Source organism: Theropithecus gelada, chromosome 15, assembly GCF_003255815.1.
Source record: "Theropithecus gelada isolate Dixy chromosome 15, Tgel_1.0, whole genome shotgun sequence".
Classification (NCBI taxonomy): Eukaryota; Metazoa; Chordata; class Mammalia; order Primates; family Cercopithecidae; genus Theropithecus; species Theropithecus gelada.
The window spans coordinates 60540982-60560740 of NC_037683.1; the positions used below are offsets into that span (position 1 = coordinate 60540982).

The window sequence follows — 19759 nt, forward strand, 5'->3', positions numbered from 1 at the left end:
TTGAAAAGGTACATTGCCAGTCAGATAAATGAGTTTGCAGTTTTCAAGGAATACCATATCTGGAAATTCCTAACTGGCAATGGAAAGGCCAAAAATGAAGGCTGTCATGTGGGGAGCAAGTGGAGAAGGAAAGAAAGACTTAAACTGGATTCTGAGGACCTTCCAACGTTTAAGTGGGGGAACAGAAGAGACACAAAGGAAACAGAAGTGGAATACCTTAATATCAGAAGGGCAAGAGGGAATGGTGATTAAAGTGTATTTAGAAAATAAATGTGCTTAGAAAAAGAATCAACAGACTTATGGAAAATGTGAGTTAAAACTGAGCACTACAGCAAGAAAAGAGATGGCAGTGCAGAGCTTACTGAGAGCTGGATTGATAGAATTAATCAGGAGAAGCCATATTGGGGTAGGTAGAAGAGTGAATCAGAAAAGAAAATCAAGATAACACATATGGAAAATTGTGAGAGATCTGCCTTTGCAATGGAGGGAAGTAATAAGGTTGCACTCTCCAAAAATGTGGATTATCTTTTATCTGCATAGTGTTTCCCTTTTGAAAATATATGTCACTGAATAATTTTCATAAATGTGATGCATTGGTAAATCATATTAATACATTTAATTTTTATATATTTAAAGCATAAAATATAAAATTATTTACAAGAGTAATTGATCAAAATTTTGATTAATTCTGTTAAATATCAGTAAAAACTGACACATTTCTTTCATAAAATAGAATCGGAAACTGGAAAAGAGATTCTCTTTCTCAATACTTTAGGAATGGGGAGAAGATTCCCTATTTAATAAATGGTGCTGGGAAAACTGGAGAGCCATAAGCATAAAACTGAAACTGGACCTGTTCCTTACACGTTATACAGAAATTAACTCAAGATGGATTAAACACTTAAATGTAAAACCCAAAACCATAAAAACCCAAGAAGAAAACCTAGGCAATATAGCGTTCAGGACATAGGCATGGACAAAGATTTTATGATGAAATCACGAAAAGCAACTGCAACAAAAGCTAAAATTGACAAATGGCATCTAATTAAAGAGCCTCTGCACAGCAAAAGAAGCTATCAATCATCAGAGCAAACAGGCAGCCTACAGAATGGGAGAAAATTTTTGCGGTCTACCCATCTGACGAAGGTCTAATATCCAGAATGTACAAAGAACTTAAACAAATTTACAAAAACAAAAAGCCCCATCAAAAACTTGGCAAAGGACACGAACAGATGCTTCTCAAAAGAAGACTTTTATGTGGCCAATAAACATGAGAAAAGCTCAACATCACTGATCATTACAGAAATGCAAATCAAAACCACAATGACATACCATCTCATGCCACTCAGAATGGCGATTATTAAAAAGTCAGGAAATAACAGATGCTGGTGAAGCTGTGGAAAAATAGGAAAGGTTTTACACTGTTGGTAGGAATGTAAATTAGTTCAACCATTGTGGAAGACAGTGTGGCAATTCATCAAGGATCCAGAACCAGAAATACCATTTGACCCAGCAATCCTATTGCTGAGTACATACCCAAAGAAATATAAATCATTCTATTATAAAAATACATGCACGTGTATGTTTATTGCAGCACTATTTACAATAGCACAGACAAGAAACCAACCCAAATGACCATCAATGCTAGACGGGATTAAAAAAAAAATGTGCTTAAATTCTAGGTGACGAGTTGATAGGTGCAGCAAACCACCATGGCACGCGTATACCTATGTAACAAATCTGCTCATTCTGCACATGTATTCCAGGACTTAAAGCAATGTCAAAAAAACAGAAAGGAAGAAAGTTGGTCAAAATCAGCTGAAAATGCAACATCTCCTCAGAGAGCAGGAGATGGTTGTGTATAATTGGGGAAAAAAGGAGATTAATAATTATTTAGGAAATCCCAATACAAAATTTACACATCAGGTATAAATCACAAGAAATTATTTTACATTGAAATTCCATTCTGCTTGCATATACTTTTTTAGGCAGCCTAAAAAACAAAAAACAGAATTCTGTCATGAATTCTAAAGAGACTGAAAAATGGTCTCACCTCATTTCAAAGTCCTATTTATATTCAGTCAGGAAATGGTGGCTTGTAGAAATACCTGACAGAGGAGCAGCATCTAGAGTGAAGTGCAGAATACACGTGTTGATGGTTAACTGATTCTGGCACCTGGCACATTGGTTTCCTGGCTCTCAGAATTCCAGAGTACACTCCCATATGAAGATAGTCTCCTAAACTTAAGTAAAATATACATCTTTGCTGGTTCTGGGAGCTGACACACTTTCCCCTTTCCTCCCTGCTTTTCTGTATCCCGTTTTTCACTCCCATATCACGTTAGTTTCCTTCCTCTTCCTCTAGAAATCGGCATTGTGCTCTCTTCTTCACTCATCATTAGCCTGCACTGACTCTTCACACACCTGTTTTCAGTTCTCTTGTGGGTTTTACCCATCACTTTCCCCTTAAGAGTACAAAATCACAAATGAAAGCAGAAGTTCAATAAAAGTTCTAGGTTTTTCAGAAACTCTTTTATAAAATACTCCTTTTCCTTTCTTATGATGAATATTTCTGACAAAGAGGGAATGTCTCTGTTACAATGACATAACAGTAGCTTAGCAAATAAGGAAATAAAAGGCAGGTTTGGAGACTATTACAACATTTACAGGGAATGAGCGCCCCCAACTGGTCAAAATGCATCAAGACGGCAACCAAGTTTGTGAACAGGCTGCTAATGCATAAGTAGGCCTCCTGACTGGAGATGTATCTTCATAGCTAAAAAGAGGCTCTTCCCAAGAAAGAACTGACCCCGGTACTGGAATTAACCCATTTCCTTAACTTTTGGATCTTAGAGAGAGAAAATACTCCCAGCTTCAGGCAGGACGTGTCCTCTTGGGGCAATGGACAGCTATGGGGAAAGAAAAAGGGTCAGGATGTGTGCCTTTCCTCCAGCCTGCCCGGCCTCCCCGGGGCTTCCTAACTTATCCCTTCCTATATGTATTGTGCAACACTAGGAATTAGAACAGCCTCCCAATCTGGGTGTAGAACTTCAAGGGAATTTGACTTTTGGGCTCTATCAAGGTTGTGGAACTTTTCATAGATGATATCCTGAAATATATTTTCCAAGTTGTTTGTTTTCTCCCTGTCTCCTCTAAGGATGCAAGTGATTCCTAGATTTGGCCTCTTTATACAGTCCCCTGTTTCTTGGAGGTTTGTTCATTGCTCTTCATTCTTTTTTCTTTAGTTTTGTCTGACTGTCTTATTTCGGAGAACCAGTCTTCAAGACCTGAGATTCTTTCCTCAGCTTGGTCTATTCTGCTGTTAATACTTGTGATTGCATTGTGAAACTCTTATAGTGTTTTTTAGATCTATTAGGCCCATTAGGTTGTTTTTCATACTGGCTGTTTTGTCTGTCAGCTCCTGTATCCTTTGATTGTGATTCTTAGTTTCCTTGGTTTAGGTTTTACTGTTTTCCTGAATCTCAGTGAAATTCCGTTCTATCCATAAACTGAATTGTATCTCTGTCATTGTAGCTAACTTATTTTGGTTAAGAACCCTTGTTTGAGAACTAGTGTGATTATTTGGAGGACATAAGAAACTCCGTCCATTTGAGTTACTGTAGTTCTTGCATTGGTTCTTTCTCATCTCTGCATATGGGAGTGTAGCTTGAGTTCAGTCAATAAATAGACTTCTTTTCTGGATGTTTTCACAGGGCTGCAGCTTTGTGCAGGGTATTTATTTGTAGCTGACTTGTCTTTGGTTTAATGAGGGTATGTTAGTGAGATATTTTAGTGTTGAAGCTTTGGGCATGATCTAGTAGGTGACCCTTAGGTGTGGTGGTCAGTTGTCAGGCTTAGTCATGTGGCTCCCCTATATTGTTGTTGTTATTGGGAAGTTTGATGACTGATTTGATCTCCTTGCTAGTTATAGGTCTAGTCAGATTTTTTGTTTATTCATGATTTGGTCTTGGTAAGTTGTTTGTTTCTAGGAATTTATTTATGTCTTATAGCTTAATCACTTTGTTGGAGTATAATTGCTCATAGTAGTCTGTTATAATCCTTTTTACTTCTTCTTTTTTTTTTTTGGAGACCAAGTCTCGCTGTGTCACCCAGGCTGCAGTGCAGTAGCATGATCTCCACTCACTGCAAGCTCTGACTCCCGGGTTCAGGCCATGCTCCTGCCTCATCCTCCTGAGTAGCTGGGACTACAGGCACCTGCCACCATGCCCAGCTAATTTCCTTTTGTATTTTTAGTAGAGATGGGGTTTCACTGTGTTAACTAGGATGGTCTCGATCTCCTGAGCTTGTGATCTGCCCGCCTCGGCCTCCCAAAGTGCTGGGATGACAGGCGTGAGCCACCGCTCCTGGCCAATCCTTTTTACTTCTATGCCGTCAGTTGTTTTATGTCCTCTGTTATTTCTGACTTTCATGTGATTTTTCTCTACTTATCTCTTAATATAATTTAGGGTTTGTCAATTTTGTTGATCCTTTCAAAAGACCAATGTTCACTTCCATTGATTTTTTAATTGCTTTTCTTTCCTTTTTATTATTATTTTTTTATTATACTTTAAGTTCTAGGGTACTTGTGCACAATGTGCAGGTTTGTTACATATGTATACATATGCCATGTTGGTGTGCTGCACCCATTAACTCGTCATTTACATTAGGTATATTTCCTAATGCTATCCCTCCCTTCTACCCCCTAGCCCACCACAGGCTCTGGTATGTGATGTTCCCATTCCTGTTTCCAAGTGTTCTCATTATTCAATTCCCACCTATGAGTGAGAACATGCGGTGTTTGTTTTTTTGTCCTTGTGATAGTTTGCTGAGAATAAGGGTTTCCAGCTTCATCTATGTCCCTACAAAAGGCATGAGCGCATCTTTTTTATGGCTCCATAGTATTCCATGGTGTCTGTGTGCCACATTTTCTTTCTTTTTTTTTTTTTTTTTTGAGACGGAGTCTCGCTTTGTCGCCCAGGCTGGAGTGCAGTGGTGTGACCTCGGCTCACTGCCAGTTCCTCCTCCTGGGTTCATGCCATTCTCCTGCCTCAGCCTCCCGAGTAGCTGGGACTACAGGCACCCGCCACCATGCCTGGCTAACTTTTTTGTATTTTTAGTAGAGACAGGGTTTCACCATGTTAGCCAGGCTGGTCTCGATCGCCTGACCTTGTGATCCGCCCGCCGTGGCCTCCCAAAGTGCTGGGATTACAGGTGTGAGCCACCACGCCCAGCCATGTGCCACATTTCCTTAATCCAGTCTATCATTGAGGGACATCTGGGTTGGTTCCAAGTTTTTGCTATTGTGAATAGTGCCACAATAAACATACATGTGCATGTGTCTTTATAGCAGCATGATGTATAATACCTTTCGGTATAAACCCAGTAAAGGGATGGCTGGGTCAAATGGTATTTCAAGTTAATTGCTTTTCTATTCTGTATTTTATTAATTTCTGCTTTAGTCTTTCTTATTTTCTTCCTCTTCCTAGCTCTGTGTTTATTTCTACTTTTTCTACTTCCTTAATTTGTAAAGTTAGTTCATTGGTTTGAGGTCTTTCTTCTTTTTAAATATAAACTTTTATAGCTTTCAATTTCCCCTTTAGCTCTGTTTTCACTGCATCACATACATTTTGTTATGTTGTGTTTACATTTTCATCTGTCTCAAGATATTTTCTAAGTTCCCTTCTGGTCATTCTTTTCTTTTATTATACTTTAAGTTCTAGGGTACATGTGCAAAACATGCAGGTTTGTTAAATAGCTATACATGTGCCATGTTGCTGTGCTGCACCATTAACTCATCATTTACATTAGGTATTTCTCCTCTTACATGCTTATCACATTTAGACATACATTTGTTTTCTTTTTGTTCCCATAAATTAAGATGAAAAATCAGACCACTTTTACCTTCTAGGAAAAGTGAAGTGAGAAATATAAATATATTGGTTGTCATGAATGCCACACAGAACTACTGTATAGCCCATTTAAAAATTATATTCATATTCTTTCATTGACACTAACCTGAATATGAAAATCAAAGAAATCAAAGTATAGAAAAACAAATTTTCACAGTAACATACTATGTAAAAAATGAATATGCAAAAATTCCCAACACAATCTCAAGTGAACAAAGGAAAAATACTCTCTCTCCCAGTGTTTCAAAGACTAAGAACAATAACTTGGGCAAAATTGCCCTGTATTCTCAGGGTCTGATAAAAAGGATAAGCTCAAAATTCAATACAAATTTGTCGACTGTATAAACTACTAAATTCATGTACAAAATATGCATTTGTGAAATGAAGACTCCTCTATTATGGAAACCACTGTGCACATTTCACAATGTAGAATATTTTAATTGTTCAGAGATATGAAGAATTTGAATTATTTAAAATAATGAATAATAAAATGTGTTTGGTTATTTTCTAAAATTGATCCATTTCATAATCTCTACCTTTATATAAACAGGCTCATTTTCTACTAGTGTCTTCTAAAGATTATCACATGATTTGAAGCTGAAATTTATAAATGATGGAAAAATGATGTCACAAGTATTTACAGTTCACATACACATTCTGGGGATTTGATCCAGGGAAGGAAAGCTGTAGGATGATCTAGGGGACAGAGGCTATTATTCCTTACTTTTGGGAATAGTAAATTATCTGATTCCTATAAACTGTGTGAATGGGAGAGTTTGAATTTAGATACGTGAATCTGTATTTGACACCAGGCTGGTTATTTTCTATTATAACAAAGTAGAGGGCAGATCAGAGATGAAGTCATAAATGGTTAATATAGTGCTGGGCAGAGGATGATACTGTGCTGCTCTTGCAATTGGGATCCCCAGATCTACATGCACCTTAAAAAACTAAAATCCCACTGGTTATAGCAGTAAACTAAATGGGCATTATTGATTCTCAGTAAGAGCTGAATGGACTTTGTTATCATTGTCTATTATAATCCCAGCAAATATGGCCATGATGAAGCAAAATAGCTTCATTATTGAACACTTTCCAGTAGAAGAAAACATGAGAAACTAGTAAAAACTCCACTTACTATGTAGCTGATTTGCTAAAGCAGAGCTCATTCCATTTAAGGACTCAGTATCTATAGGGCCGAGACAAACTAACTTCTTATGCAAAATAAAAAGTTAGAGCCAGAATTCAGGACCACCCTGAAAGTTAATTCTTTACATGATGATATTCAATATTTATAAATTTATGATTTTAGAACAAAGATGGTCTTTTTTATTCAATAAGAATTGACTTGGATAGGAACTTCTGAAAACCTTTAGAGAATTTGAACATCAATGAAAAATGACAAAAATGATTTAATTGATAATATTTTCTAAGTCACATATGTTTATTGGAATGATAATTCTTCGAAGGGTACAAAAATTAGTTCTCATAGTATAAACAAATCTGACATATTACAATAGTTTGTGACTCTCCAACAACAACTCTATTCAACAAAATTTGATTGCTTAATATACATCTTTCTCATTGGGTTTTGTTGTGTATCACATGAGAAGCACTGATATTGAGTTCATGAAGATACACAAAATATGTGCAAGATCAGTGTCACAAACCTAGGGCAAATAGATGACTGTGATTGTAGGACTTTCTGTCCATTTTCTGGTGGATCTTAAAGTCTTATCACAATTTGTAGCTTTAGCCCGCATAACTTTGGGCTGCCATTGAGTATCTTAGGGTTATTACTTATGTTTCATCCTCAGTTTTTCAGGATGTTTTGTAGACTTTGAGAATTACATAGCTTATATTATAGGATTTATTTCTACTAAAGTTATTCAACACATCAATATTTATGTCAAGTACTGAAAAGAAAAAAGTCTTGGCAATATCTGGATGAACACTGCAGCTAGTGAAGTTTACAAATTATTTTCTCATATAAAGCAAACTTCAAAGCTTCATACACTGTGAGAAAAATGTTTAAAAATTATTGATTCATAATTTTAGCAGTTTTGAATGATTAAGTATGTAATTACATTCATATGATTAATGTGTATTTATACAGATTTTTATTTTGCATATTTAATTTGATACAACAAAATATACATGGACAAATTACATTAAAAGTTATTCCACAGTTATACTCATCAAATTAAATTAAATGTCAATAGCTTTTAAACTTAGATTTTAGTTTAACTTTTCTGTCATTCTTAACTTTACATTGAATAAAAAGAGCAAAGTTTATAGTTTTTATCTGTGAAGTAGAGGTGTACATAGTATACATAAATAGATATGCCAAATCTGTGTTATTAAAAGTTCATGAAGATTTCAATTAGAAAAAAATACCATAAAAAGTTTTGAGTGTAGGTGAAAAATAGGCAATGATGAAAAACATCTTTCAACACATGTAGAGAGTGAATAAAGAAAGCAAAAACAGAGATAGAAAGTAAAACTAGAGCATTTAGAAAATGGAAATTAGTATGTTCACTATTTAAGACCCATGCACAGAGCAAAGTCTTCAGAAAACCTAGAAGCCAAGGTTCAAGGTTACCCACCTCACGTAGCCTAGCAATATTTGCAACATCCCAATGGCCCTGTCCTTTTCTTTACTGATGGCCGTGGTGGTGCTCAGCTACAAATCCATCTGCTCTCTGGGCTGTGATCTTCCTCAGACCCACAGCCTGGGTCATAGGAGGGCCTTGATACTCCTGGCACAAATGGGAAGAATCTCTCCTTTCTCCTGTCTGAAGGACAGACATGACTTTGGATTCCCCCAGGAGGAGTTTGATGGCAACCAGTTCCAGAAGACTCAAGCCATGTCTGTCCTCCATGAGATGATCCAGCAGACCTTCAATCTCTTCAGCACAGAGGACTCATCTGCTGCTTGGGAACAGAACCTCCTAGAAAAATTTTCCACCGAACTTTACCAGCAACTGAGTGACTTGGAAGCCTGTGTGATACAGGAGGCCAGGGTGGGAGAGACTCCACTGATGAATGAGGACTCCATCCTGGCTGTGAGGAAATACTTCCAAAGAATCACTCTCTATCTGATGGAGAAGAAATACAGCCCTTGTGCCTGGGAGGTTGTCAGAGCAGAAATCATGAGATCCCTCTCTTTTTCAACAAACTTGCAAAAAAGATTAAGGAAGAAGAATTGAAAACTGGTTCAACATGGAAATGATCCTCATTGACTGATACATCATCTCACACTTTCATGAGTTCTTCCATTTCAAAGACTCATTTCTCCTATAACCACCACAAGTTGAATCCAAATTTTCCAATGTTTTCAGGAGTGTAAAGAAGCATCGTGTTTACCTGTGCAGGCACTAGTCCTTTACAGATGACCATGCTGATGTCTCTGTTCATCTATTTATTTATTTATTATTTATTTTTATTTTTTTTCTTGAGACAGTCTCGCTCTGTTGCCCAGGCTCGAGTGCAGTGTCATCTATTTATTTAAATATTTATTTATTTAACTATTTTTAAGATTTAACTTATTTGTATGTAATATAATGTGTACCTTTACATTGTGGTTAATGTAATAACATATGTTCTTCATATTCTAAGCCAGTATATTAATTTCCTTTTTCATTAAATTTTTACTATACAAAATTTCTTGTGTTTTTTATTCTTTTTTTTTTTATCATACTCTAAGTTCTAGGGTACATGTGCACAATGTGCAGGTTTGTTACATATGTATACATATGCCATGTTGGTGTGCTGCACCCATTAACTCATCATTTACATTAGGTATATCTCCTAATGCTATCCCTTTCCCCTCCCCACTACCCCACAACAGGCCCCGGTGTGTGATGTTCCCCTTCCTGTGTCCAAGTGATCTCATTGTTCAATTCCCGCCTACGAGTGAGAACATGCAGTGTTTGGTTTTCTGTTCTTGCAATAGTTTGCTAAAAATATAGAACGCTACACAAATTTGCATGTCATCCTTGCGCAGGGGCCATGCTAATCTTCTCTGTATGGTTCCAATTTTAGTATATGTGCTGCAGGAGTAAGCACTGTTTGTTTATTCTTTAAGATTAAATGCCAAGCCTGACTGCACAACCTGAGTTAAAAATAGATGATTTAGTTAAGTTACCTATCATAATTTTATTCAAATATGGAAAAATACATTTTTTTATACCCGGTTATATGTTGCCTTCAAAATATAAACGGGAACATAAAAAATACAGCTCCTGTTCTCTTGTATCTTTGATTTTATCCAGAAAGAAATCTAAAAATAATAATAATGTTGAATTAATATCAGTTATGCTAACTGCTGTAATGTGAGGAAGTAAAAAAAACACAATGAATTATGCATAGCAGAAGGTAAATTGAGACATGTCTGGAATTAAAAGCAGAGATATTCTCTGTAAACTGACTTTCAAACATGTAATTGAAAATGTACACTGCCAGTCAGATATATGAGTTTGCAGTTTCCAAGGAATACCATATCTAGAAGTTCCTAACTGGCAATGGAAAGGCCAAAAATGAAGGCTGTCATGTGGGGAGCAAGTGGGGAGAGAAAAAAAAAAGACGTAAACTGGTTTCTGAGGACCTTCCAACATTAAAGTGCGGAAACAGAAGAGACACAAAGAAAACAGAGGTGGAATACCTTAATATCAGAAGGAGAAGAGGGAGCGGTGATAAAAGCGTATTTAAAAAATAAATGTGCTTAGAAGGAGAATCAACAGACTTACGGAAAATATGAATTAAAACTGAGCACTACAGCAAAAAAATAGATGACAGTGCAGAGCTTACTGAGAGCTGGATTGATAGAATTACTCAGCAGAAGTCATACTGGGGTAGGTAAAAGAGTGAATCCGAAAAGAAAAATCAAGGTAACACATATGGAAAATTGTGAGAGATCTGCCTTTGCAATGGAGGGAAGCAATAAGGTTGGAATCCCAAAACATGTGGATTATCTTTTATCCGCATAGTGTTTCCTTTTTGAAAATATATGTTACTGAATAAATTTCATAAATGTGATGCATTGGTAAATCATATTAATACATTTAATTTTTATATATTTAAAGCACAAAATATAAAATTATTAACAATAGCAATTGATCATTATTTTGATTAATACTCTGGAAAATGTCAGTAAAACTAACACATTTCTTTCATAAAATAAAATCGGAAACTGGAAAAGAGATTCTCTTTCTCAGTACTGTAGGAATGGGGAAAGGATTCCCTATTTTAAAAATGGTGCTGGGAAAACTGGTTTCCATATGCAGAAAACTGAAAATGGACCCCTTCCTTACACCTAATACAAAAATTAACTCAAGATGGATTAAAGACGTAAATGTAAAACCCAAAACGACAAAAACCCTAGAAGAAAACATAGGCAATAGCATTCAGGACATAGGCATGGGCAACGATTTTATGATGAAATCACCAAAACCAACTGCAACAAAAGCTAAAATTGACAAATGGCATGTAATTAAAGAGCTTCTGCACAGCAAAAGACACTATGAATCATCAGAGAGAACAGGCAACCTACAGAATGGGAGAAAATTTTTGCAGTCTACCCATCTGACAAAGGTCTAATATCCAGAATGTACAAAGAACTTAAACAAATTTACAAAAAGAAAAGCCCCATCAAAAAGCTGTCAAAGGACATGAACAGACACTTCTCAAAAGAAGACATTTATGCAGCCAATAAACATGAAAAAAGCTGAACATCACTGATCATTAGGGAAATGCAAATCAAAACCACAATGAGATACCATCTCATGCCACTCAGAATGGCAATTACTAAAAATTCAGGAAATAACAGATGCTGGTGAAGCTGTGGAGAATTAGGAAAGCTTTCACACTGTTGGTAGGAATGTAAATTACTTCAACCATTGTGGAAGGCAGTGTGGCGATTCATCAAGGATCTAGAACCTAGAAACACCATTTGACCCAGCAATCCCATTGCTGAGTATATACCCAAAGGAACATAAGTCATTCTATTATAAAATCATGCACGTGTATGTTTATTGCAGCACTATTCACAATAGCAAAGACAAGAAACCAACCCAAATGCCCGTCAATGACAGACAGGATTAAAAAAGATTGTGCTTAAAACCTAGGTGACGACTTCATAGGTGCAGCAAACCACCATGGCACACATATACCTATGTAACAAATCTGCACGTTCTGCACATGTATCCCAGAACTTAAAGCAAAAATAAATAAATAAATAAATAAATAAATAAATAAATAAAGAATGAAAGAAAGGAAGTTGGTCAAAATCAGGTGAAAATACAACATGAACCAAGGAATTTGAGAGAGCAGGAGATGGTTGTGTATAATTGAGGAAAAGAGAAGATTAATAATTATTTAGGAAATCCCAATACAAAATTTGCACATCAGGTATAAATAACAATAAATTATTTTACATTGAAATTCCATTCTGCTTGCATATAATTTTTTAGGCAGCCTAAAAAAAACCACAAAAAACAAAAAACAAAACAGAATTCTGTCATAAATTCTGGAGGGGCTGAAAAATTGTCTCACCTCATTTCAAAGTCCTATTTATATTCAGTCAGGAAATGGTGGCTTGTAGAAATACCTGACAGAGGAGCGGCATCTAGATTGAAGTGCAGAATACACGTGTTGATGGTTAACTGATTCTGGCACCTGGGCACATTGGTTTCCTGGCTCTCGAAATTCCAGAGCACACTCCCATATGAAGGTAGTCTCCTAAACTTAAGTAAAATATACATCTTTTATGTATAGTTAAAACCATACATACATTTATGTTGGTTCTGGTGGCTAACACACTTTCCCCTTTCCTCCCTGCTTTTCTGTATTCCATTTTCACTCCCTTATCACATTAGTTTCCTTCCTCTTCCTCTAGAAATCGGCACTGTGCTCTCTTCTTCACTCATCATTAGCCTGCACTGCCGCTTCATACCGCTGTCTTCAGTTCTCTTGTGGGTTTATCCATTACTTTCCCCAAGTTGTTTGCTTTCTCCCTGTCTCTTTTAAGGATGGAAGTGATTCCTAGATTTGGCCTCTTTATATAATCCCCTATTCCTTGGAGGTTTTGTTTATTGCTCTTCATTCTTTTTTTTTCACTTTTGTCTGACTGTTTTATTTCAGGGAGCCTGTCTTCAAGTCCTGAGATTCTATCATCAGCTTGGTCTATTCTGCTGTTAATACTTGTGATTGCACTGTGAAATTCTTGCAGTGTGTTTTTCAGATCTATTAGGTCCATTGGGTACTTTTTCATACTGACTGTTTCTCAGCTCCTGTATCCTTTGTGATTCTTAGTTTCCTTGGTTTAGGGTTTACTGTTTTCCTGAATCTCAATGAAATTCCCTTCTATCCATATTCTGAATTATATTTCTGTCATTGTTGCTAACTCATTTTGGTTAAGAACCCTTGTTGGAGAACTAGTTGTGATTATTTGGAGGACATAAGAAACTGTATTTGAGTTACTGTAGTTCTTGCGTTGGTTCTTTCTCATCTCTGCATATGGGAGGGTAGCTTGAGTTCAATCAATAAGTAGACTTCTTTTCTGGATGTTTTCACAGGGCTGTAGCTTTGTGCAGGGCCTTTATTTGTAGCTGACTTGTCTTTGGTTTAATGAGGGTATGTTAGTGAGATTTCTTAGTGTTGAAGCTTTGGGCATGATCTAGTAGGTGACTCTGAGGTGTGGTGGTCAGTTGTCAGGCTCTTGCTCAGTCATGTGGCTCCCCTATATTTCCTCATGGTTGCAGCCGTGCTCCTGCTCAATGCTATGTAAGTGTGGGCTCCTCTCCCACTTGAGTGCTGACTGTAGCTTGTATCTTGTCACTCCCGGGCTGCCCACAACAGCTCTGGGGTTATGTCAGGGTTAATGTTTTCTCCCCATCTTGGAGGCATCAAAGGATGAGACCTTAATAGTAGTTGTAACTGAGGGTCTTTTGCTTGTCTCCTGGGGGCTGCACCCCAGAGATGCAGGCCAGCAATCACTCAGTGCAATCTGCCTGGAATGGGGGTATCTGTGCTGTGGGCCCAAGCCAGTGGTGGAAAAATGATGTCACAAGTATTTTCAGTCATAAAAAATGATGTCACAAGTATTTACAGTTCACATACACATTCTGGGGATTTGATACAGGGAAGGAAAGCTGTAGGATTATCTGGGGGAAAGAGGCTATTATTCTCTACTTTTGGGAATAGTAAATTGTCTGATTCCTATAAACTGTGTGAATGGGAGAGTTTGAATTTAGATATGTGAATCTGTATTTGACACCAGGCTGGTTGTTTTCAATTATAACAAAGTAGAGGGCAGATCAGAGATGAAGTCATAAATGGTTAATATAGTGCTGGGCAGAGGATGATATTGTGCTGCTCTTGCAATTGGGATCCCCAGATCTACATGCACCTTAAAAAAACTAGAATCCCAGTAGTTTTAGCAGTAAACTAAATGGGCATTATTGACTCTCAATAAGAGCTGAATGGAAACTTTTGTCATTGTTTATTATAATCCCAGCAAATATGGCCATGATGAAGCAAAATAGCTTCATTCTTGAACACTTCCTAGTAGAAGAGAACATGAGAAACTAGTAAAAACTCCACTTACTAAATAGCTGATTTGCTGAAGCAAACCTCATTCCATTTAAGGACTCAGTATCTATAGGGCCAAGACAAACTGACTTCTTATGCAAAATAAAAAGTTAGAGTTAGAGTTCAGGACCGCCCTGAAAGTTAATTCTTTACATGATAATATTCAATATTTGTAAATTTATGATTTTAGAGCAAAGATGGTCTTTTTTATTCGATAAGAATTGACTTGGATAAGAACTGAAAACCTTTGAAAAATGACAATGATTTAATTGATAATATTTTCTAAGTCACATACGTTTATTGGAGTGATACTTCTTCGAAAGGTACAAAAATTAGTTCTCGTAGTATAAACAAATCTGACATATTACAATAGTTTGTGACTCTCCAACAAGTCTATCCAACAAAATTTGATTGCTTAATATACATCTTTCTCATTGGGTTTTGTTGTGTATCACATGAGAAGCACTGATATTGAGTTCAGGAAGATACACAAAATATGTGCAAGATCAGTGTCACAAACCTAGGGCAAATAGATGACCGTGATTGGAGGACTTTCTGTCCATTTTTTGCTGGATCTTAAAGTCTTATCACAATTTGTAGCTTTAGCCTGCATAACTTTGGGCTGCCATTGACTATCTGATGGTTATTACTTATGTTTGATCCTCAGTTTTTCAGGGTGTTTTGTAGACTTTGAGAATTAAATGCAAATAGCTTATATTATATGATTTATGTCTACTAAAGTTAGTCAACACATCAATATTTATGTTAAGTACTGAAAAGAAAAAAGTATTGGCAATAACTGGATGAACACTGCAGCTAGTGAAGTTTACAAATTATTTTCTCATATAAAGGAAAATTCAAAGCTTCATTCACTATGAGAAATTTTTTAAAAATTATTCACATTTGCGGGGGGCGGAGCAAGATGGCCGAATAGGAACAGCTCCAGTCTCCAGCTCCCAGCGCCAGCGACACAGAAGAGAGGTGATTTCTGCATTTTCAACTGAGGTACTGGGTTCATCTCACTAGGGAGTGCTGGACAATCGGTGCTGGTCAGCTGCTGCAGCCCAACCAGACCAGCGAGAGCCGAAGCAGGGTGAGGCATCGCCTCACCTGGGAAGCAAGGGGAAAGGGAATCCCTTTTCCTAGCCAGGGGAACTGAGACACAACACCTGGAAAATCGGGTAACTCCCACCCCAATACTGCACTTTACCAAGGGTCTCAGCAAACAGGCACACCAGGAGATTATATCTCACACCTGGCCGGGAGGGTCCCATGCCCACAGAGCCTCCCTCATTGCTAGCACAACAGTCTGCGAACTAACGGCAAGGCAGCAGCAAGGTTGGGGGAAGGGCGCCCACCATTGCTGAGGCTTAAGTAGGTAAACAAAGCCACTGGGAAGCTCGAACTCGGTGGAGCTCACAGCAGCTCAAGGAGGCCTGCCTGTCTCTGTAGACTCCACCTCTGGGGACAGGGCACAGCTAAACAACAGCAACAACAACAACAACAACAAAAAGCAGCAGAAACCTCTGCAGATGCAAACGACTCTGTCTGACAGCTTTGAAGAGAGCAGTGGATCTTCCAGCACGGAGGTTGAGATCTGAGAACGGACAGACTGGCTGCTCAAGTGGGTCCCTGACCCCTGAGTAGCCTAACTGGGAGACATCCCCCGTTAGGGGCAGACCGACACCCCACACTTCACACAGTGGAGTACACCCCTGAGAGGAAGCTTCCAAAGCAAGAATCAGACAGGTACACTCGCTGTTCAGCAATATTCTATCTTCTGCAGCCTCTGCTGCTGATACCCAGGCAAACAGGTCTGGAGTGGACCTCAAGCAATCTCCAACAGACCTACAGCTGAGGGTCCTGACTATTAGAAGGAAAACTAACAAACAGGAAGGACACCCACACCAAAACCCCATCAGTACGTCAACATCATCAAAGACCAGAGGCAGATAAAACCACAAAGATGGGGATAAAGCAGGGCAGAAAAGCTGGAAATTCAAAAAATAAGAGCGCATCACCCCCTGCAAAGGAACGCAGCTCATCGCCAGCAACGGATCAAAGCTGGACGGAGAATGACTTTGACGAGATGAGAGAAGAAGGCTTCAGTCCATCAAACTTCTCAGAGCTAAAGGAGGAATTACGTACCCAGTGCAAAGGAACTAAAAATCTTGAAAAAAGAGTGGAAGAATTGATAACTAGAATAATTAATGCAGAGAAGGCCATAAACGAACTGACAGAGATGAAAACCATGACACGAGAAATATGTGACAAATGCACAAGCTTCAGTAACCAACTAGAGCAACTGGAAGAAAGAGTAAAAGCGATTGAGGATCAAATGAATGAAATGAAGCAAGAAGAGAAATCTAAAGAAAACAGAAGAAAAAGAAATGAACAAAGCCTGCAAGAAGTACGGGATTATGTAAAAAGACCAAATCTACGTCTGATTGGGGTGCCTGAAAGTGAGGGGGGAAATGGAACCAAGCTGGAAAACACTCTTCAGGATATCATCCAGGAGAACTTCCCCAACCGAGTAGGGCAGGCCAACACTCAAATTCAGGAAATACGGAGAACACCACAAAGATACTCCTCGAGAAGAGCAACTCCAAGACACATAATTGCCAGATTCACCAAAGTTGAAATGAAGGATAAAATCTTAAGGGCAGCCAGAGAGAAAGATCGGGTTACCCACAAAGGGAAGCCCATCAGACTAACAGCAGATCTCTCGGCAGAAACTCTACAAGCCAGAAGAGAGTGGGGGCCAATATTCAACATTCTTAAAGAAAAGAATTTTAAACCCAGAATTTCATATCCAGCCAAACTAAGTTTCATAAGTGAAGGAGAAATAAAATCCTTTACAGATAAGCAAATGCTTAGAGATTTTGTCACCACTAGGCCTGCCTTACAAGAGACCCTGAAGGAAGCACTAAACATGGAAAGGAACAACCAGTACCAGCCATTGCAAAAACATGCCAAAATCTAAAGACAATCGAGGCTAGGAAAAAACTGCATCAACTAACGAGCAAAATAACCAGTTAATATCATAATGGCAGGATCAAGTTCACACATAACAATATTAACCTTATATGTAAATGGACTAAATGCTCCAATTAAAAGACACAGACTGGCAAACTGGATAAAGAGTCAAGACCCATCAGTCCGCTGTATTCAGGAGACCCATCTCACATGCAGAGACACACATAGGCTCAAAATAAAGGGATGGAGGAAGATCTACCAAGGAAATGGAGAACAAAAAAAAGCAGGGGTTGCAATACTAGTCTCTGATAAAACAGACTTTAAACCATCAAAGATCAAAAGAGACAAAGAAGGCCATTACATAATGGTAAAGGGATCAATTCTACAGGAAGAGCTAACTATCCTAAATATATATGCACCCAATACAGGAGCACCCAGATTCATAAAGCAAGTCCTTAGAGACTTACAAAGAGACTTAGACTCCCATACAATAATAATGGGAGACTTCAACACCCCACTGTCAACATTAGACAGATCAACAAGACAGAAAGTTAACAAGGATATCCAGGAATTGAACTCATCTCTGCAGCAAGCAGACCTAATAGACATCTACAGAACTCTCCACCCCAAATCAACAGAATATACGTTCCTCTCAGCACCACATCACACTTATTCCAAAATTGACCACATAATTGGAAGTAAAGCACTCCTCAGCAAATGTACAAGAACAGAAATTATAACAAACTGTCTCTCAGACAACAGTGCAATCAAACTAGAACTCAGGACTAAGAAACTCAATCAAAACTGCTCAACTACATGGAAACGGAATAACCTGCTCCTGAATGACTACTGGGTACATAACGAAATGAAGGCAGAAATAAAGATGTTCTTTGAAACCAACGAGAACAAAGATACAACATACCAGAATCTCTGGGACACATTTACAGCAGTGTGTAGAGGGAAATTTATAGCACTAAATGCCCACAAGAGAAAGCTAGAAAGATCTAAAATTGACACTCTAACATCACAATTAAAAGAACTAGAGAAGCAAGAGCAAATACATTCAAAAGCTAGCAGAAGGCAAGAAATAACTAAGATCAGAGCAGAACTGAAGGAGATAGAGACACAAAAAACCCTCCAAAAAATCAATGAATCCAGGAGTTGGTTTTTTGAAAAGATCAACAAAATTGACAGACTGCTAGCAAGACTAATAAAGAAGAAAAGAGAGAAGAATCAAAGAGATGCAAAAAAAAAAAAAAAAAAAATTATAAAGGGGATATCACCACCAACCCCACAGAAAGACAAACTACCATCAGAGAATACTATAAACACCTCTATGCAAATAAACTGGAAAATCTAGAAGAAATGGATAATTTCCTGGACACTTACACTCTCCCAAGTCTAAACCAGGAAGAAGCTGAATCCCTGAATAGACCAATAGCAGGCTCTGAAATTGAGGCAATAATTAATAGCCTACCAACGAAAAAAAGTCCAGGACCAGATGGATTCACAGCTGAATTCTACCAGAGGTACAAGGAGGAGCTGATACCATTTCCTCTGAAACTATTCCAATCAATAGAAAAAGAGGGAATCCTCCCTAACTCATTTTATGAAGCCAACATCATCCTGATACCAAAGCCTGGCAGAGACACAACAAAAAAGAGAATTTTAGACCAATATCCCTGATGAACATCGATGCAAAAATCCTCAATAAAATACTGGCAAACTGGATCCAGCAGCACATCAAAAAGCTTATCCACCATGATCAAGTGGGCTTCATCCCTGGGATGCAAGGCTGGTTCAACATTCGCAAATCAATAAACGTAATCCAGCATATAAAAAGAACCAAAGACAAAAACCACATGATTATCTCAATAGAATGCAGAAAAGGCCTTTGACAAAATTCAACAGCCCTTCATGCTAAAAACGCTCAATAAATTCGGTATTGATGGAACGTATCTCAAAATAATAAGAGCTATTTATGACAAACCCACAGCCAATATCATACTGAATGGGCAAAAACTGGAAAAATTCCCTTTGAAAAGTGGCACAAGACAGGGATGCCCTCTCTCACCACTCCTATTCAACATAGTGTTGGAAGTTCTGGCTAGGGCAATCAGGCAAGAGAAAGAAATCAAGGGTATTCAGTTAGGAAAAGAAGAGGTCAAATTGTCCCTGTTTGCAGATGACATGATTGTATATTTAGAAAACCCCACTGTCTCGGCCCAAAATCTCCTTAAGCTGATAAGCAACTTCAGCAAAGTCTCAGGATACAAAATTAATGT

At 37.9% G+C, this 19759-nt stretch overlaps 1 protein-coding gene and 1 non-coding gene across 2 annotated transcripts; one reads left to right on the forward strand and one right to left on the reverse strand.

Moving 5' to 3' along the window:
• The first annotated feature begins 8412 nt into the window (after window positions 1-8412).
• LOC112608216 (interferon alpha-17) lies at window positions 8413-9264 on the forward strand. Its single transcript, XM_025359998.1, has one exon. It carries the CDS (start codon window positions 8549-8551, stop codon window positions 9116-9118), a length of 570 nt encoding a protein of 189 aa, XP_025215783.1. The 5' UTR covers window positions 8413-8548; the 3' UTR covers window positions 9119-9264.
• Window positions 9265-9870: 606 nt separating this feature from the next.
• Window positions 9871-9977, reverse strand: LOC112608835. The gene has a single exon (XR_003116109.1). It is a non-coding gene; the product is annotated as a U6 spliceosomal RNA (small nuclear RNA).
• Window positions 9978-19759: the final 9782 nt, after the last annotated feature.